General features: G+C 37.4%; 1 protein-coding gene across 1 annotated transcript; it reads right to left on the bottom strand.

Moving 5' to 3' along the window:
• Positions 1-7,957: 7,957 nt before the first annotated feature.
• Positions 7,958-20,797, bottom strand: LOC123504891 (glutamate receptor 2-like). Its single transcript, XM_045255797.1, has 11 exons — positions 20,734-20,797; positions 16,424-16,548; positions 15,475-15,585; positions 15,068-15,300; positions 13,672-13,800; positions 11,873-12,059; positions 11,527-11,763; positions 11,024-11,286; positions 10,694-10,831; positions 9,949-10,135; positions 7,958-8,262 (listed from the first exon to the last, which is right to left on the bottom strand). The coding sequence occupies exons 1-11, from the start codon at positions 20,795-20,797 to the stop codon at positions 8,020-8,022; spliced, it is 1,917 nt and encodes a 638-aa protein (XP_045111732.1). The 3' UTR covers positions 7,958-8,019.
• Positions 20,798-22,173: the final 1,376 nt, after the last annotated feature.

Raw genomic sequence — 22,173 nt, forward strand, 5'->3', positions numbered from 1 at the left:
AGTTCGTATTCATTTCATGACAACGAATTCGAAGTATTTGATGCTATCTTTTCCTCAGCCGTGACCAGCTTTACATAAAGAAGTTTTTTTTTTTCCCCATTGTACAGATTTTTTAGAGTAGTATAATAAGTTGCACACAAACTTACTGGAAGTAACACCACATTGCCCATCCTCTCCTGACCTTCAGCAGTGCCTTACTGACAACGAACTAACTAATCAGTTCCCATTACTTTTTTTTTTTTTTCCAATGCGCACACAAACATACTGTTTCAATACCTGTTTGGACACATGTAAACTAACCAACGATAATACTAGTGGTTAAGAATTTCAGACCATTTCCTGTTTGAATAAACACACACACACACACACACACACACACACACACACACACACACACACACACACACACACACACCAATTTTTTTTTATTCATTTATACCATGTGGGCTTTTCATGGGAATTTGTGGGCTAAAGGGTATACTTTTTGGGGTATCTCCTATCTCAAAGCCCACCCGCTAGGGAACCGTTGCCCCGAGTGAGGAAGCCCAAGCTACCCCTTGGACCCCAAAGCACGCATGGTTCTACTCCCACGGCGGCCCCTATCGTTTACACGCTTTTTTTTCCATGTGGCTACTTGCTGTTTGTATATTTAGTAAGCTGACCAAGGATAATGCTGCATATTATCCAAAATCTTTTTTACAAAATGTCGAGATGTTTAGGTCACTTTACATTGTGACCACGAATTTGGTCTTTTTGCATAATGGCTGGGCAGTTTATAAAATGACCAAATATGATATATATATATATATATATATATATATATATATATATATATATATATATATATATATATATATATATATATATATATATAATTATTTTTTTGTAGTAGAATTAAATAATGTATGGCAGTCATAGTGGTTATACATTTACTAACGAAACACAAATCAGAATGAATAGGTTATTGTAAAAAGTTTAAAACCTGTGAATTTTCATGATAGAAGAGACTTAAAATGAAGGTGTTGAATAGGACAGTTTTTCGTTCAATAGTATAATGATATATAGAATAGATAAATTTTGATAACGAAATTCGCTTTCTGAATTTTCGAGGAAAGAAGGCAGAGGCACAATCATCTGTAGCTCTAATGAGTCATACTTGTACATATATTTTTTCAACGTAACAAGCACAGCTCAACTAAGGAAAATAGTTGTTGATTATATCAACATATGTTTCATATGATTAAGAATAACAACAATTCATAATTTTCAGGTTGTCAAAAGCAATAGGACATTAAAATTAAAAGAATATACTGATCAATACATTATTGCGACAATATTAATATGATTAGAATAGTGTAGTAATAAGGAACAGGATGTTAGATACAGAGTAACAGAATATTTCCTTAGAGCGATTAACTAGTGGATAAGATAATTGGGACCATAAGATGAATAGCAGCCTCTGTAACTAATAAGGTTTCTGCTTAGGGGTAGAAGCAAGAAGAGGTCGAGGCCATTCAAACTGTCAGTTAAATCTTATCGTGTATAGCAAGTTAAGAGAAGAAGTAATGCCTGATAAAAACCTGGAAGATTAGCAATTAAAAAGACTAAATTGAAGTTAATGAGCTACCATAGATATAAACAAGTAATGTTTCTCAAAATATGTTGAAGAAGGTTGAATCGTGATTACAAGTAGAATCATGAAGATAACATTAAGTACTGGTATAAAAAAGTGCATTTATTTTGATATTTGTAAGTGATAGATAGATGTAAACTTGCGTGTGGTTTATGTGAAAATGCCATGAAATAAATATCATATAAGTGAATTGTTAGCTGTCATATTAGGATTCGAATTTGAATGGTAACTGGCAGAAATCAATAATATCTCAGTTATTCTCCTTAATGATATTTGATATAATTTTGATATCGATGTGAGGTTAGAAATATTTCAACTGCAGTTAGGAGGTAAATTCACTTTTGAGATGATGAGAATGTAACGTTTCAAGAGCAAATAAAACTAGATTTTTTCTTGCTGAAAAGAAAACATCAGTGCCCCATTAAAACGCTCATTATATGATTAATTGTGCAATAATTACAACATTTGTCATTGTTTACAGTATTAGGGAACTGATTTACTGTAGTGCTGAATGGTCGGTTGATATATCCTCTTATATGACTTTTCGCATTCATTCTTACCAAAAAAGACGAGAATATCTGATTATTTAGAGATTTGTGATTCCCACATAGTACATGGTACCTTTATTGACATAATGGCCTGTATAGTTAATGAATTCTGCCGTCGATATGTTGTACTCATTATATTTAATCGTGTGTGTGTGTGTGTGTGTGTGTGTGTGTGTGTGTGTGTGTATACAGGCAAGGGAGATATAAGTAAATACTGTATACTGTATAACACATCCATAAACATTGTAATTATGTACACATGCATATATAACAGGACATACCGTGCTTAGTGCACTCAGCAAGGACAATCAGAAAACAGGTCAGCAGCATGATTTTTGTAAACATCACTGGAAACATGGAATAGAGAAGCAAAGAGAAAATTAATGTCAGGCAGAGCGAGGAGCAAAATAATATCTGATCTTGATTTCTTCACTAGAATAATCTGTATTTAATATGATGAATAAAACAACCTTTTCTACTTCATTCTGCAGTAGTCACTAACCTTTAAGGAAGACGCAGTTACTGTGTGTCTCTGAGCGGCTCACAGAAGAGACTGTAGCACACTGTGTATTGTAACACTTTATGTATATCTTCCCATCACGGTGCTCGTTCTCGAGGAAATAGCATGTGATTGGTCATTGGCCTCAGTTGCCAACATGCGCAATTTGTACGCTGGTCAACTCAAGTGAAGGGCTCTCTCTCTCTCTCTCTCTCTCTCTCTCTCTCTCTCTCTCTCTCTCTCTCTCTCTGTGTGTGTGTATGTGTGTGTGTGAGTGTTTGTGTGCGTGTGATCAGCCTCGTGCTGTACATAAAAAATATTCTATTTTTCCTATTTATTTTTTTTTCCATCGTATGTATTGACACTGGACCCCAGAAGAAATGCAAGACACCCACATGCATATTCTTTGTAGACTGTCATATGCAACAATGTAACATTTAATATTTTGTCCTCGCAAGAAATATGCGTAGCCCAGTCAGTCCTGTTTTTTTTTTTTTTCTTTTCTTTTTTTTATTTATTTATTTATTTTGTATAAGAGGGAAACCCGGCCATGGGCAACAAAAATGTGATTAAAAATACGCTCACTGAGGTGCTGGTCCCCAAACAGGTTGAAGGAAATGTGGCTAGAAGGGAACTCCCAAATTAGTAAAGAGTCATGTTTTTGTTTTCTCCAATTTAAAATTTTGCGTGAATAATGTATGTGTAGTTAGATATAAGTAGTTTTGTGTGAAGGAAGACAGTTGTCTTTAGAGGCCAAGCTGTGACTGCGCCCTTGTGTTATGAGACACAAAGCTGACTTTATTGATAAGTTCACAGCACCCCTTGAACCAATGCTATTAGACTTCACTGCTTAGTGACCTGTACTCTGAGAACGCGTAAATTTGTTTTATGAATGAAACGTGCAATGAATTTTATGGTACTTTTCACGATTACTTTGGAAATATCATAGTTTTGAACCTTATCACAATGTATACTGAAATAGTACAAGGGAATCTGCACTATTAGTAGACCTACGTATGGTAGTATAGTCCTTGTAATACGTATGCGTATGTTATGCATATTTTCACTTATCATTTGTATCTTATCCATACACTTGTGTAATCTTCGAATATCTTTCTTGGCTGCACTAAAAATCTGATTATTGAGTCAATTATAATTTATATGCCACCTTGTTTCATGAGATTTCTTTTCTCTCCCTAAAATCGAACCTTTCTAGCTTAAATTAGTTACCAATTTTTAATTCTGAGGGGTATGATCCTTGTTATAAACACTGCTAATTAAGTATCATCATTGGATCCTCTCTATATACGTCTCGCCTAAGTGAATTTTAAATGTTTTGATATCATAACAGATATTATGTAGGTACTATTTACATCTTTTAAAATTCAATCATATTCGCATTCTCAGTCTCTCTGCATCGGATAGTCTTTAAAGTAAAGTGGTGACAGTCAGAGCAGATTGCCATTGCTTATTTCTTACATTCCTCCTAATCCTTGTTGCGTCTGTTGTTTATACTTTTTTTTCGAAATTCGATTAACTTAGCGCCTGGTATTTCTATATACTTTTTTTTTCTCTAAATTAGATTAATTTGCATGGATTTTCCTACAATTCTTGTGTCACCTGTATTGTTACACGTGTTCAGTTTCTTTTTTTGGTCTTTTAAAGTTTGGTATTCTCGGTGATTCATTATTTGGCAGTGTTTCAGCAAGCTCCATATGATGTTCCAAAGTCTGTCCCTAAGTGTCATATATCCGCTTTTGTATATTCTAACTGATTTTTAGTTTCAGGGAACATTGCATCTTGATCCCTTAGACCAACAACTCATATAAGTTATCATTTGTGAAAGCGTCACGTCTTACTAGCAGTTGGACTGGACAAATTGAGTAAATGATAATGATAATAATGATAATAATAATAATAATAATAATAATAATAACAATAATGATAATAATAATAATAACAATAATAATAATAATGATAATAATAATAATAATAATAATAATAATAATAATAATGATATAATGATGATAGTAATTATGATAATAATGATAATGGTAACAATAATAGTAATAGTACTGATGATAATACTTATAAAAATAATAATAATAATGATATAATGATGATAGTAATTATGATAATAATGATAATGTTAATAATAATAGTAATAGTACTAATAATAGTTATGAAAATAATAATAGTGATAATAATAATAATAATAATATAATAATAATAATAATAATAATAATAGTAATAATAACAATGATAATAATAATAATAATAATAATAATAATAATAATAATAATAATAATAATGATAATAACAATAATAATAATAATAATGATGATACTAATGATGATATTAATAATAATAACAATAGTGATGATGGACATTATAATGAAGATAATATAAGTTATAATGATAATAATGATAACAATAACAGTGATAATAATAATAATAATAATAATAATAATAATAATAATAATGATAATAATAATAATAATAATAATAATAATAGTAGTAGTAGTAGTAGTAGTAATAATAATAATTATCAAGTATGTTCATTCTTGAATAGTAATTTGATTTAAGAAAGAGGTGGAAAGGAACTGGTTCTCGAATGGAGTGGTTAATGAATGGAAGTGACTCAGTAATCTGGTTGTTAGTGCTAAATGAATAGGGAGCTTTAAAGGAAGATTAGACAGATATATTGATAGGGATGATGGGTGGAAATAAGTAGGTATGCTCGTACAGGAACTGCAAAATGTAGGTCTGATGGCCTCTTGTAGCTTTCCTCATTTTGTTAAGTTCTTATCACCACCAAAGTCATCACTATCACCACCATCGTCGTCACCACTATCACCACCACTGTCATCACCACTATCACCACCACTGTCATCACTATCACCACCATCACCACAACTGTCACCACTGCTGTCATCACTACTTCGTCACTACAATCGCCATCAGTGTCATCACCATCACAACCATTAATACCATCACTACCATTGCCAATCATCACCACCGTCATTATTAATGATAATGATGAAAATAATATCAATAATAATAATGATAATGATGATAATGATTAGATATATAGATGTATGAAGAATGTCTTTAAAACATCATCGCTACTGTTCTGCAATGAAAGCCATGTTTCTATCCCGCCACAATTTTACTACTACTGTTACTATTTTAACATACCATTTTAGTGCTGGGGCACTTTTTATTATGTCAACCAATCCGGTTAAAACGTTTTCAAACCATTTTATTTCCCAAACTGAGAGAGAGAGAGAGAGAGAGAGAGAGAGAGAGAGAGAGAGAGGGGGGACTATGTGTGATATTTTCATTGCGCCTGGATAAGAAAGGTCATAATCAACATTATGTACAGTACTGTGTATGTTAGTGAACTTCAAGGCAAATAACATAAAACAAGTAAATAAATGAATACTATGCTTTACTTTATTATATCGGTAAGGGTGCTCATGTTTTAATATGCAACAGAAGAAAACTCTGGCACTTTTTCAGCAGGTGGTGAATAGTTGATGAAAGTTCATTATCACAACAGACTAAAATCACATGAAACTAAATGTAAGAGGAGTATGGCTCAACTAAAAGTTACTTTTTTTGTGGTGTCCTTGTTTTTGGATAATAATGTATGGTTTGATGTGGTCTTAATTAACTATCTAAGGAATGGTTTAGTCTCTCTTTTACCAGTTTGGTTGGACTGAACGGAGCGGTACAGGTGCCTTTGTGGAACACAGCAGGTGGAACCAGATTAAGAACTGCTGTTTTGTGTATTTACTTTGGACATGTACGGTCATTGAGTTGTTACCTCTGTGGCCTCTCAAAGTTTATTGCCAAGGTACATCATGTCATTGTGTTCGTAAAACATGGTCAAAATTGAATGTAGCAGCATGTTCAGGCTCATGTTCACAGGAGGTAACACTCGTGCTTGCACTCGTGCTACGAGATCTCCCACACATTCTGCGTTCAGCTTTACCGTTAAGAAATAATTGACCATTATTGGTTCATGTGTGTGTCCTCTGAACATAGTTTTTGCGTTATTGTCAAACAACAACAGGGTGGTTGAGAGATAAAGATGATGGGCTTGAGATTCGCCACAACGAGGAGGCATGATTAGTGCTAGGAACAAAGTTTCAGACCCTTGAAACTGGAGACACTTGCACGACGACACTTCTAAAAGACCACTCTATGCTCATGCCCTCATCTGTCAGGCGTATCATTTTGTTCTTCACACCCCAGTAACGCCTCTAAAGATTCTTACTACTTGATTTAATCTGGAAGTGACCCTTTATGACTAAATACATATTATTTGATGGACTTCACTTATTTATATGAACAGAACATTGCACTCATTTCTTATTAGAAAATAGATTAATCAATATGAATGAGGCGCCTTCTATTCAGAAACATGAGGTGGACAACCACTGATAATGGGATAGCTTCGTATTGTGTACATACAATATTTCACATCTTTTTTTGCAAAACAGATAATGGGGCGAGGAAAAAATTGCGAAATAAGGAAAAAGCTGTTGTTCTTCTAAACAAAACCTATACACTAGTTATTGTTGTATATGATATGGCACGAATGCCGAAAATTGCCTTTTAATCATTAACGAATATAATGGACGTAGGAAACTACATATGTGGTTTTGGTTTGATTAAATTTCGCTAAAGAGTTCATGAAAAAAGGACACATTCCTGAAACGTAGATCGCAAAGATAAGCTCATGGGAGGAGCACATTCATGCGGCACATCCATTTATCTTCCTAGTCCAACACAATGCATACCTGGAAATTTAGATTCAGATATACTACAAGGGATTTATTCCCTATTTTGTGAATATTATTTATTTTTCACATACTGCAGTCTGAATATTTGTAAATTGGAAGTGCATCAAACTATTGTGAGGAATGCTAAAATACATACATTTATAAGCAGAATCATGGTCAATTGCAAATTGTTAATTAATGCAAAAAAAAAAAAAAGAGAACTTTAATAAAACGAAACAAATGTGTCTATTGATACAAATTAAAGTGTCAAATGGTAATATGTAGTCATTATATTACATTAAGTAAGAAATGTGATCAAATCTATGCAAAATATCTATCTAAATGACATACAGTGCAATTAAATTTCAATGAAATAGGAAAGTTGATTAATTGAATCGAATTAAGAAATTGTTTTGTTTTAAGATTAATTGATTTTAATTAAAATTGACTAATATGCATTTTACATCAAACTGTGTGCTTCTGATTTCTGCGGTAAACTTTTAAAGCACGATGTGAAGCATAACTACTTCATATTTACCGACTTGTCTTTTATCTCTTCACTTGTGCATACCGAGCTGCCACAAACTCCCCAATCACTGCCACACAAGCAATATTAATTCCGATTAGAAGTAGTAAGAAGGCGCCTTGTGTGTGGATGATGGTGAGAGCCATGAGACTCTCCTTGGTCTCCCCGTCTTCTTTTAGTTCAATCTGGCGCTTCTTCTGTTCCCGCTGACTTCTAAGTTTAGTCGTTGCCAGGAGATCTTCCGCCCACTTTTCATACAAGCCTGCCTGCGGAGAGACTATCTATAAAGACATGCTAATCTTCCCTGAAAAAAACCTTGTGCAGTAAAAATTTATACACCAAAATATCATCCCATATTGTATCATATTATTGTATTATATCATATCATATTGTATTCAAGTTATCTGTCTATCTGTCTGTCTATCTGTCTATATATCTGTCTGTCTGTCTATTTATCTGTCTATCTATCTATCTACCTATCTATCTATCTATCTGTCTGTCTGTCTGTCTGTCTGTGTATCAATCTATCAATGAATGAATGAATTAATTAATCAGTCTCTCTCTCTCTCTCTCTCTCTCTCTCTCTCTCTCTCTCTCTCTCTCTCTCTCTCTCTCTCTCTCTCTCTCTCTCTCTCTCTCTCTCTCTCTCTCTCTCTCTCTCTCTCTCTCTCTCTCTCTCTCTCTCTCTCTCTCTCTCTCTCTCTCTCTCTCTCTCTCTCTCTCTCTCTCTCTCTCTCTCTCTCAGGCGCACACACACACACACACACAACACACAAGTAACTTGCCCGGTAGCTCAGTGGTTAGAGCGCTGGTTTCACAAGCCAGAGGACCGGGGTTCGATTCCCCGGCCGGGTGGAGCTATTTGGGTGTGTCTCCTTTCATGTGTAGCCCCTGTTCACCTAGCAGTGAGTAGGTACGGGATGTAAATCGAGTTGTGACCTTGTTGTCCCGGTGTGTGGTGTGTGCCTGGTCTCAGGCCTATCCGAAGATCGGAAATAATGAGCTCTGAGCTCGTTCCGTAGGATAACGTCTGGCTGTCTCGTCAGAGACTGCAGCAGATCAAACAGTGAAACACACACACACACACACACACATATATATATATATATATATATATATATATATATATATATATATATATATATATATATATATATATATATATATATATATATATATATATATACTTGGTTGAGTATAGATACGCCGAAGCGCAACAGTCAAGAATCATCCATCCAACTAATTGTCATTTCAGAGTCTTACACGTCACATTTCCTGTGCTTCTTTGTTTTTGGCTCTTTTGTTTACAACTTATTCTGGACTGTTGCTTTTTACAAGTTTTCATTAGTTTATATTAATGATATTTTTTTCCTTCTATGTAAGAATGATTAGCGTTATAGTTTTTTTATTATTTTAACTTTTTAGATATATGGATTAGATAGATTTATAGAAGACGTTGTCACTAGCAAGAGTACATAAGAGCAAATTTCACATCCGGGACCTCTCTTGTCCCGGGGTCTTCTCAGTGGGAGGGCGTTACGTTCCCACACTCATTTGTTCACGTGTTTTGCCGTGTTTGAATATGGGATCGTCACAACAACAAGCTGAAATGGTTTTATTACTACTCTCTGTCTGTCTGTCTGTCTGTCTGTCTGTCTGTCTGTCTGTCTGTCTGTCTGTCTGTCTGTCTGTCTGTCTGTCTGTCTGTCTGTCTGTCTGTCTGTCTGTCTGTCTGTCTCTCTCTCTCTCTCTCTCTCTCTCTCTCTCTCTCTCTCTCTCTCTCTCTCTCTCTCTCTCTCTCTCTCTCTCTCTCTCTCTCTGTGTGTGTGTGTGTGTGTGTGTGTGTGTGTGTGTGTGAGTGTATTGAAGGATGTATACAGAAGCGGTAGAGCTAGCGCCATTTTTTCATACATTTCTTGTTTCATTATACGAGTATACGCGTACATGTATACCTCTAAGGGAACCACGATCCAGCGGTCTAGTTGGGGTTTGTAGGGTGCATCGTGGGGAATTGGCCAGCCTGAGGCAGCAGGGTCAAGCGTGTCACGACCCACGTAAAGGCGGGAAGCACCGTCCACTTCTGTGAACTTGTCAGCTATCTGATATTTCAGAAATCGCTTGGCGCCCAAGTGAGCGCGACTGAAATATTAGATATAAAATTAGTTGGCTAATACAACAATATTTTGTAATGCCATCGTCGTAAGAGCATCAATATCCTTGGCTTGATTATTAATGAAAAATCATGGCAACGCAGTTAAAGAATATTATAGATAAGTCATATAGGGCCTTGCTTTGTGTAGCAACCAATGTGGTGATAATTATGGTATTTATTGATAATGCATTTTTTTTTATGTACATCAGGCTAAATATTTTTTTCCAGGTAACTTGTGACAAAGAACGTGCTAATTTAAATATGTGCTTTCTTTGTCACATGTTACCTGAAAAAAAAGCCTGTTGTACGTAAAAAAGAACGAGTATTCTGAACCTTGCCTCTTTTCACGTCATATCCTTTGTCTACCTATCAAAGAAAAATAAAGCACTCCGATGTATTAGTAACCCGCAGCCCCACCAACACAGCTTCAGTCTGCACATAAAGGGTATTTAAATTTTGTGTTCGCTGATATTGCTTGTATTATCGTGGACTATTTGCTGATGAAAAAAAAGGAATGAAAATAATAAAGGCTTTTCTCTTCTCACTTGTGTTGCAGTGCTCCTCGCAGCCCTTCCAAGACTTGAGGGCCCACCTCCATCAGTCTGGAGAGAGCATTAAATAGTGGTGATTCTGAAGACTTGTAGTACTTGTAATGGGAGTCCCCATAAGACGGTATTGTTACTCTGAAATTGTAAAGAACAATTGCTGAACCATTTTACTGCACTGTATATGAGTATTACAGGACTTGCATTACTTTCCTTATAAATTAATCAAGCAATAAACAAATTTGATTAACAAGAGCAACAACAGAAGCTCTCCTCCACACAAACACACACACACACACAAAAAAAAAAAAACATTATTGCGAACGTTACCTTTCCACGGTATCGACGAGTTGCGAAATCGTCTCGGGACGTGTAGGATACTTCGGTAGGGTGAGAGCAGCCGTCAGGTTGCCGCGGTAGGCTGATGCGAGAATGAGAGCGAATACGAGCCAGGCAGCCATCAGAACTCTGCTGGAGGAATCCCATGGCAGACGATGTGGAAGACTCTGGGCAAGAAACATTCCAGCCATATCTAGGAACACACTCTCGAGAAGCGTTGTTCTTCCAATTACTTTCCGACTCATATGATTTATCTGTAAGAATAATTATAACTGCTGTTGTATCAATATATACCATCAGTGTTTCTCTCGAGAGATATAACGGATAAAATAAAGGCTAGAAAGATCAATGTCAAGTGTAATGAATAGATTCACGTTCTTAGCTGAAGGTGGGAAACAATAGATAACGCTTTAAGAAAACATGGTCCCGTGAAAAAAACAAAACAAAAACAATATGAATCTTTTTTTTAATAATTGAAGTACAACATATTTTACCGTAATATATGTGAGCGGGACGAGAAGAACCGAACCCAGTATGGCCAGCCACACATGGTGCGCCAGTGGATAATATAGACTTTGCCACTGAGGCTCCCGGTGAGGTTTGGCCATGGAGAAAGAGACGTAGGAAAACTCAAAGGTGTGCGTGTAGTCATACTTTTCCGCTCTCACCGTCATCAAGATATGATATACAGAAGCGATGAACGATACACGCTCTTCCACCAGGCTCGTTACCTAAGAAAAAATTTAGAAATTATAATTTGTCACTACAACTTCCTGTCAAACATTTTGTCAAAAAGTTTTTTTTTTTCCATTTAAATGTCAGAATAGATAACTGTCTCACCTCTGCCCACGAGCTGCTGGGCAAGACTCGGAAAGTGAAATTGAGTGCTCTAGCCACGGCCAAAAGAAGATGATAGTCGGAACCTTCGTATTTGATGACGGAAGTTCCATTAGGAGTTCGAATATATTCATTACCCCAGTATGGCATGAACGGCAAAGCGGTGACGTTCACCTGTGCCCCATAGAAACTAAATACATAAGAGAAAGGTGAAAAGTAGAAAAAAAAATGTAAAAAGTTATATAAAAATATTACAATGGTTTCAGTTGATAATCTTACTATTCATTTCAAGTAATTTCACTAAGAATACTTCTAGGCTTTTTTTTATAATTTATTTATTTTTTGGGAGCATTTTCTTTATGGGGTATTCTGGCTGTAGTAAAGTGGGTTACGTAACGTTAATCTCAAGTGGAAATGAACTCAGTGATTTTTTTTTTCTTAAGAGAGAAGACCAGCCGAGGCAACATAATTTTAAAAAAAGGCCCACTTGATGTTGGTTCTCTAAAAGATAAGAAGGGTTATCCAAAATTAGGGACTAAATGTCTTGACGCCTATCTCTTAAAGGAAGTCAAGTCGTAGGAAAACGGAAGTACAGAAGCAGGCAGGGAGTTCCAGGTTTACCAGTAAAAGATATGAGTGATTGGGAGTATTGATTAACTCTTGCGTTAGAAAGTTGGACAGAAAAGGGATGAGAGAAAGAAGAAAGCCTTGTACAGCGAGATCGCAGGAGGAAGGGAGGCATGCAGTTAGCAAGATCAGTAGAACAGTTACCATGAAAATAACGATAAAAGATAGAAAGAGATGCAACATATCGGCGGTGAGAAAGAGGCTGAAGGCAGTCAGTAAGAGGAGGGGAGTTGATGAGACGAAAAGCTTTTGATTCCATCCTATCTAATAAAACTGTGTGAGTGGAACCCCGCCCCCAAACATGCGAAGAGTATTGTACAGAGTAAGCAGTTGGAGGGGCGAGAAAAACTGGTGGAGACGCCTCAGAACGCCTTACTTCATAGAAGCTGTTTTAGCAAGAGATGATATTTGAAGTTTCCAGTTAAGATTATGAGTAAAGGACAGACCGAGGATATTCATTGTAGAAGAGGGAGACGGTTGAGTGTCACTGAAGAAGAGGGGATAGTTGTCTGGAAGGTTGTGTCGAGCTGATAGGTGGAAGAATTGAGTTTTTGAGGCATTGAAAACTAGATTTTATCTGTCCCAATCGGAAATCTTAGAAAGATCAGAAGTCAGGCGTTCTGCGGCGTCCCTGCTTGATCTATTGACTTCCTGAAGGGATGGACTTCTCTGGAAAGACGTGGAAAGATGTAGGGTGGTATCAACAGCGTAGGAGTGGATAGGGCAAGAAGTTTGATTAAGATCATTAATGAGTAATAGAGAGTGGGTGATAACACAGAACCCTGAAGAACACCACTACTAATAGATTTAGGAGAAGAACAGTGGCCGTCTGCCACAGAAGCAATAATATAGATGGTTACTGAATACCAGAATGATAGCTGTGCCACGCAAGACAAGATAATCAATTGTAGCACTCGTATGTTGACAGATCTCTGAGTGATGAAGTGTACGTGCTGGCTGTCAAGCGTGAATTGTAAAAAAAAAAAAACTTTATTTCTTAGATATGAGAAATATATTGATTTACGTAGATGGCTGCTATTTTTAACATACACGGTGATATGCATGCAAAAAATGTGCAAAATTCCTTTTTTTCTTTTTAATCTTTCTTTTTATTTTAGCGTGTTGATTTTTCTTTCCACATATATTCTGTATTATGCAGAATCTCACCAGCTTACTTCTCAAATTTCTCAGAAAACGGCAATTCATTTTGGTTCAATAGTAACCCTTTCTTTTGTGTCCAGGCAGCAACCTTCACTAGTTTGGCGCCATTCTGGCTGTACGGCAGGTACGTGTACCCAAAACATCTGGCCAATGAAAAAGAAAACCGTATAAAACATCACCTTAGCACGTGCAACATTTTTCTTTAACTATTAACCATTAAATATGTATTGTAATTCAAACAAGATAAATTTTAATCTGAATGTAAATCAATCAAAGGAATATGTGATCATTTAACTGGGCTTTGTGGAAAAGCTACCGAACATTACTGTATTGGCTATGCGGATATGTAGAATTTATGAAGTAAACATGAAACAAAATGTTTTATGAAGTTGGAGACTTAAGCTAACATAACCACTTAGGACCACTTAGACAGCTAATGTGAAACCTGAAATAGGTTCAGTGATCATACTTTTATAGGGCTTGTTAATAGGTATGTGGTTTTCAGAAATTCTTTAAGACCTGGAAAACAGCCGGTTTCTGTTTGGAGCCTTAGATGGTTTTGATCCAATATAACCCAACACACCTCATCTCGTCTAATGCAGATCTCTACTCACTTATGTATATAAATAGCTCTCATAATTTACCCTTGAGGACTCTGATATCACAAGGGAAAGTACATTTAAAGTTAAAGCTCGTTGCTTTTACTTCCGGTATCCATCACATCTGATGCTTTCCAGAACGTTAGCTAGGTGAACCCATTTCCCTACTGTGGCGATCCAACCACAGCAGTAACCTCCCAATAAACAGTTTTAACGCACGAACCCGAGCGGAACTCGATTTCCAAACCTTAGCAATGGCAGGCCAGTGCGTTACTGCTGTAATTAGCCAGAAGCTGGTACAGTGGTAACGTAAGCAAAAGTAGCACCACCGACACAGTGAAGTGCCTTAGCCGCATCATATTATATTGGCCTTTTTTTCAATCAGCGATCACGGTTTCCTTAATATCATTACGTATTACTGTTCATCCAGTGGTTCAGTGGGCAGAAAGAAGGTTCTTCACGGGTACAATATGACGATCAGAAATACGTAGAATACAAGGTCACCACCGTGAATGGAGGACTATCCAGCTCATCTAGCATAATTATGTAATAATTTTGCTACGGATTTCTTGCCTAAGTTGCTCAGGATACGTTTGGTTATTGGTAGAATATCCCTTTACCTATATGCGTTAACACTTCTTTAAAATGTAAAATATAAGGCGTAATAGAATTATTGTGATATCATGAGTCTCCAGCACTTTAAAAGTGTACTCCTATAACTGCGGGTTACAAGTCTTCAAGATAGTGTTTGAATAGGAGCACACAAATAGATGGATAGATAGAAACATATAGATCAGTGGAACTAAATTACATTATTTTAGGAACTTCTCCTTCAAAGTTGAGGAAGACCGTGTTCATCATGGAGAAAGTCCAGTGGGCAGAAAGAAGGTTTTCAAGGTGCCTAAAGGCCAGCCGAGTCACAATTAATAGTTTGGTGGCCCACACCAACAGTCGGTCTCTTAGGGACGACTCTGCAAAGGCGACGAGGAATATCGGGTCGTGACTCACAACTACCACTGTCGTACACCAAGAAATCCTTCGCACCTGGTGAAGAGCGATCCAAGAGGTAAAACTGACAAGATATATGAAAGGCACATTTTATCCCACCACCACTATGACAGTCGTCAGAATGTCTCATCAACAGTATATCTTTTTTTGGTTGGAAATTATGAATACATAAATTATACCCCGTCACATTCTTAAGAGCGAACATCTTACTTGGCGGGCCATCGGCACCAGCTCAGAAAGGCGTTGACTCACGTTCCGGTCTCGCAGCCCAATCTCAAACACCGTTGCTCCTCGCTGTCCATACCGTGCCGTACATGCCTCCTGGTAAACGATTATGGCTTGAAGAGATCATTTTATGCATCTCAATTGCATCTGATGCATCTTTCGCTTCAAGCTATTTTTGCAATGATCAGAATATTTTTCTATATCAGAAATGCGTAATCCAACAATAATGATATAAACATTTAGATAATGAAACATTTGATTCTTTTTTTTTATGTATGAGGGAAAAACCGGCCAAAGGCAACAAAAAATTGCAATTAGAAAATGTCCCATTGAGATGCCGATCATCGAACAGGGTCAAAAGAGTTAGCCAGAAGAATTTGATAAATGTTTTCAAACCTTCCTCTGAACTGAGTTAAGTCACTTTTAGGTAGAAGTATAGAATCAGAGAAGGAGTTCCAGAGTTTACCTGATAAAGGGATGAATGACTGAAAGTTTTGGTTAACTAACGTTATAGGGGTGGACAGAATAGGGGAAAAACCGCGAGAGGACGAGAGGCATGCAATTTATAAGATCAGAAGAGCAGTTAGCATGAAAATAGCGGTAGAAGACAGTAAGAGATGCAACATTGCAGCAATAAGAAAGAGGCTGAAGACAGTCTTTTAGAGGAAAGGAGTTGATAAGAGAAAAGGGCATACAGAAACGGGTCTGACACATAAGCAGTAGTCATTCCAAAAATAATCGGCATAATGATTCCTCGGGTCCCCCAAATTAGTAGAGACAAAACTCCAGAGCCACCTCAAATTTGTTGGATCCTGAGGAAGGATTAAAACGACAGGACAAGTTACAGATATGAGATTGTGATCCGAGGACTCGAACGGTAACAGCATTAGCAGAAGGATTAGAGTTGTAGAGATGAAATGGTAATGATACGAACTTTAACGATGGTAGATAATGGCCCAGAGTCGTCTGTTACGAAGATGACGGGACAAGAATTTTTGTCTGTCTTGTCGACAAACTCTATCACTGCGGCGCCTCCAAGGAATGGAAGCTTCTTCACATCTGGAAAAGAATATACCATTTTAGTGTTACGTTCACCGGTTAAACTGGTAAGATTGGCATCGGGGAGCCGGTGAACAATAACAATAAAAAAAAACTGCAGGTTCAACTGGTGAGGAAATGCAAAGGGGGGCACTTAAAAAGCTATTTAATAACCCAATAATGAAACTGACATACACATAGATGTAACATGAAAATGACATACACATATAACACATAAATAAATACAACAAAGAACCCAACTTAATACCTAACAATAATACTAATCATATATGGAGGCAATGTGGAAAAACACGGGATGAGGGGAAGTGATACTTATGCGGTGTCGCAGTGGTGAAGTGCTGGGTGAGATGGATCCCACGGTAGTCCAAGAGGCGTTGTGTTCACTGGTTGAGGCCTGGACCTCGACTGACTTCCAGATTTTTTTTTTTTTTTTTTTTTTTTTGGCGATCACCCTGTCTTGGGTATTAGGCCATTTATTTATTTTTTTTACTTTTTTTAACATTTCTTTTAAAATACAGCTTTTTATTTTGTTTTAACATATAGTTTTTTTTAAATGCTTTATTTATTTATTTTTATTTATAGCATTTTTGTTTTTTTGTTTTAATATCTTAACATTAAGTGTCTTCACATATTCTCATGCACGCTTTATTCACACTGGGATCCTATACCTATCCCAAACCATTGTCCTTTGTCAGGGCATGGGGGAGGGAGGATAAATCACAATCACACAGGGTGGCTACGTAGTATCACTACGTATTGCATATATACATGAAGGGAAAACTTTCACATTAGATCACGCAAAATTGGAAACACACACTTTCATACCTTTATTTACATGAATATATAGAATAAATACATAGAATAAATAACATAATATATACACATAAATCACAACTCTCTGATTAAATTGGCCTCAGTCAGGTAAATCATCAGTCTATCGACCACATCCGGGTGTTCATCACCCAGGAGGGTGGTTTGCGTTAGCGGGAGGCCGCGACCCCGGCAATACGCCGCCAAGGGCCGCCTCTCCTCACGATAACGCACACAGTGAAGCAGGATGTGCTCGACAGAGAGAGTGACATTACAGCTGGAACACTGTGGTGGGAAGGCGTTGGCTATGTAGGGGAGCATGTGGGTGGGGAGGGTGCAGCCCATCCTGAGGCGTGCGAGGACCACCTCCTCCCGCCTTGTGGGGCGATTGGAGGAGGCCCACTCGCCCAGGATAGGTTTGGTGGTGTGGAGGTGGAGGTTGTCCCAGTGACTCTGCCACAGGAGTTTTGCTGATGATTTAACAACTGAGAGACATGACTGCAGATCCCGACGGAGGTTCCACGCTCCCTCGAGCTCTGCAGCAGACCGAGCTAGCATGTCAGCCTGTTCATTCCCGCGTATACTGGAATGTCCAGGCACCCAAACCAGTGAGAAGGATTTATGACATGAATTCAGCTTATTAATGATGTTGCCCTGGATTTCATTTGTATCCGTGCGGCCGGACTCTATTGCCTGAAGGGCTGACATAGAGTCCGAAAAATGACAATTGAATTATGAATTGAATTTAAAGCATAATCTATGGCTTTGTCAATAGCAAAAATTTCAGCAGAAAACACCGATGTATGGGTAGGCAGCCGGAACCTGAGGGCACATTCACACGACCACACACTTGCACCCACACATTCACCCGTCTTGGAGCCGTCTGTGTAGAGATGTAGGGATGGAGGGAGGCCAGCGACGAGGGCTCGGAAGTGGTGTTGGAGCTCCACCTCGGTAACCACAGCCTTCTTCCCCTGGAGCCAGTTGATGTTGAAGGTGGTGGTGGAAAGTTTCCATGGGGGAAGGGTGGGCAGCACGAGGACTTCCAGAAATCAGTGAGCTTGCTTTAACACTTCCGCTGGAGTCGAATGGGGCCGCGTGAATCCAACTTCGGGACAGTAGCGGGGCTTCATGAGACGGTGACGTGGAGGGTTCATGAGACGGTGGCGTGGAAGGTTCATGAGACGGTGACGTGGAAGGGAAGGTGGAGAGGTGGCGAACGAGGTAGCAAGCGGAGGAGGTGATGGTAGTGGAGTATGTTACGGGCGGGCCGTAACATTAGCTATAGTGATTATAAGAACGGTTCTTCCTAAAAAGATTTGGAAAATTTTTTCCATGTTACGCTACATTGGATAGCTTTTCATGTCTCAGATGTGTAAGTTACTGTATCTTATGAGAAAATGAAGTCACACAGACCGAGAATGCATTTGAGCGTTGAGTATTTAATTTACGACGCTTACGAGATTTGACAGCAGATTTGGGTTCGCAGTGAGGGTCGGTGGATATGCTCTGTATGAGTATAGATTACCATGATTTCTATTCATCCTGTCTTTTTTCTTTTTAATTAAGGATATTTATGAGACTTATCTTAGATATGTCAAAATTTTTTGTAGTCTCTCACAGCTGATTTTTTTTAGCTTTTTTTATATGGTTTTCTTACATTTCCATACCATTTCAAGTATTTTTCTTTTCTGATCCTTTTATTGTTACAGTGATAGACACTTTCTAAGCCTTTTGAGAATGATGTTAAGTAAAGTCCTGTCCTATTATTCACTCTTTATTTCATGATTTTGCAGGAGCTCTCTCATCTCATATTTGCAACTGTATCCTGTATTTCTCAGTCATACGCCTTATTCCGAGTGCAGAAGTAATAAGTCTACTGATGTATGGAAGGTGCAGATATCGTAACGTCTCTCCTTTTTGTAATATCTGAATAAAGCAGGACAAACTTTATATTGTTCAGTCTACGAAGACTCAATTCCTACATCCTACATCAATTCAAACATCTAGAAAACTCAAAAACTCAATTTCTCCGTGAATCAACTCGACAGCCTTCCAGACAACTATCGCCTCTTCTTCAGTGACACTCAACTGACTCCTCTTCTACACTGAATATCCTCGGTCTGTCCTTTAGTCATAATCAAAACTGGGAACCTTACTTGTCATCTCTTGCTAAAACAGCTTCTATGAAGTTAGGCGTTCTGAGGCGTCTCCGCCTGTTTTTCTCACCCCCAACTAACTCTGTACATGGGGCCTTATCCGCCCATGTATGGAGTACTTTCGTATGTATAAGGGGAGTGGGGAGGTTCCACTCAGTTTTTCTTAGATAGGGTGGAATCAAAAACTTTTTGTCTTATCAGTTTCCCTCCTCTGACAGCCTCTTTTCAGCCTCTTTTCCACCGCCGGAATGTTGCATCTCTTCTCTTGCTATCTTCTACCGCTATTTTCATGCTAACGGCTCTTCTGATCATGCTAACTGCATGCCTCCCCTCCTCATGCGGTCTTGCTGCACAAGACTTTCTTCTTCCTCCCACCCTTATTCTTCCCAACTCCCTAATGCAAGAGTTTTAACCTGTACTCAATCATTCATACCTTTCTCTGGTAAACTTTGGAACTCCCTAGTTGTTTCTGTATTTTCAACTTCTTATGACTTGACTTCATTTAAGAGAGGTTTCAAGATATTTATGCCTTTGTTTTGGCTAACTTATTAGGACCTACAAGGGGACTGGCAACTACGTGGGCCTTTCTTTTTATTTATTGCTCTTGGCCAGCTTTCCCCTCTTGCATAATAAAGAAGATGGTTGATGCAACGTTCGGAAAAGCCTAATGAAAGTAATTTTTTCTTGCTACGATCATATATGTAATTATATGAATTCTTCTCAACAGGAAATTTCATACCTTAGGTCGTGATATAATAACTTGCATGTAGTTCAGTGTGTCGTTGCAAGTATTTTATTCCCCTTATAGCTGCCAGCTATAGGGAATTTATTAATCCTAACTTGAAGTACAGCTCACATAGACGTGGTCTTCAACGTAGCAAAGTTGGATACTGTCAAAACATTTTTTAATTAATCAGCTTTTTTCATAGCAATCTAAAATTTTATAATAATTCGCAATGCTTCGCAATGTTGCATTTTCTTGCTGTTTTATTCACAGTTATACATCTTCCCTTTCTTGTGGCATCGTTCCACAGGAATATATACTTAATCTCACCCCATTTCTGGCGTTCTTACTAATAGCTAAATTACCAGTACCTCCATTCTTTCATTCTTGTAACTCTTTATCTAGCATTCGTTACTCGAAAAAATGTAAAACAAATAAAACACCAGAAATATTATCGTCAAGCAAGTATTGTAGTACAATGGGTAGACTTACCCTTGGCCCTGAGACGGGCTACCACTGACACAAGGCAGGTCAGCAGCACAAATCTGACTAGCATCTCGTTTTTCGAGGTCTTCAGCCACTACCATTGATGAAACCCTGAAATAAAACATCAAAGTATGGTGAATATAAAAAAAAGTTAAAGGAACGCTGAGTAATTTCTCAGACGTTCTGAAAAATAAGTCGCATATTCACTTTTCTGGCTTAATATCTCATAGCGTGAGAGATTTAGCAAATATTTATTAAGAGACACTAATAAAAATACATGAGAATTTCACCTTTCCGTGGCGAGAGTTGCAGATGACTTGCATCGTGTTGTTGAAGGGATGGAAGTTTATATACATTGGGTTCTGGGTGTGACGAGGGGAGGTCTTGGATTGGCAAGAACAGAGGATGCGCATCACTGAACTAGAACCCCTGGGATACAGTTCGTGCAACATATTGATTTTATGCACATCTGCTCCCTAATGTGGTGATTATTTATTTTACACACACACACACACACACACACACACACACACACACACACACACACACACACACACACACACACACACACACAGAGAGAGAGAGAGAGAGAGAGAGAGAGAGAGAGAGAGAGAGAGAGAGAGAGAGAGAGAGAGAGAGAGAGAGAGAGAGAGAGAGAGATAGATAGATAGATAGATAGATAGATAGATAGATAGATATATGAAATATCTTTTTTCTACACTTCCCTGGGCTTGTATGATTTAAACTTCTTCCTTCCATTGTAGTAATTGATAGTAGCTTGAAGATTTTTAGTATATCTAGTATATTAGAGTACAATGGGGTCTGTCATACCTGCAATGGCTTGTGCGAAAATTCCATTTACACTTGCAATTACATGTACAATTTTATGTGACATGAAATTACCTATACCAAAAGAATATTAAGTGTTTGTTATTCTTGCTAGTATTTTGTCTTTAAAGCAGAAATCTTTAACCGAGTCTCCTTTTCCATACATCGCGTAGATATTGATATCAGTAATTCTATAAATCAGGAGATAGATCACGTAGGTTGGTATTTTTTCATTAATTTGTGTGTATATATATGTATATATATATATATATATATATATATATATATATATATATATATATATATATATATATATATATAGATAGATAGATAGATAGATAGATAGATAGATAAATAGATAGATAGATAGATAGATAGATAGATATAGATATAGATGTGTGTGTGTGTGTGTGTGTGTGTGTGTGTGTGTGTGTATCTGAGCTGTTCATTTCCGCACCTCCGCTCTTCCGTACCTGCGGACCACCAAACAGAAAGGCTAAATTTTGAGATTTTCAGAGATGAAAAAGAATAAAAATTAGAAAATAAAGATAAATGAATAAATAAATAAAGACGACAAACAGTCCGCACTCCGTAGTATTACTTTCGGCCGTTTTTGGC

This window comes from Portunus trituberculatus, chromosome 17 (genome assembly GCF_017591435.1).
Source record: "Portunus trituberculatus isolate SZX2019 chromosome 17, ASM1759143v1, whole genome shotgun sequence".
Taxonomy (NCBI): domain Eukaryota; kingdom Metazoa; phylum Arthropoda; class Malacostraca; order Decapoda; family Portunidae; genus Portunus; species Portunus trituberculatus.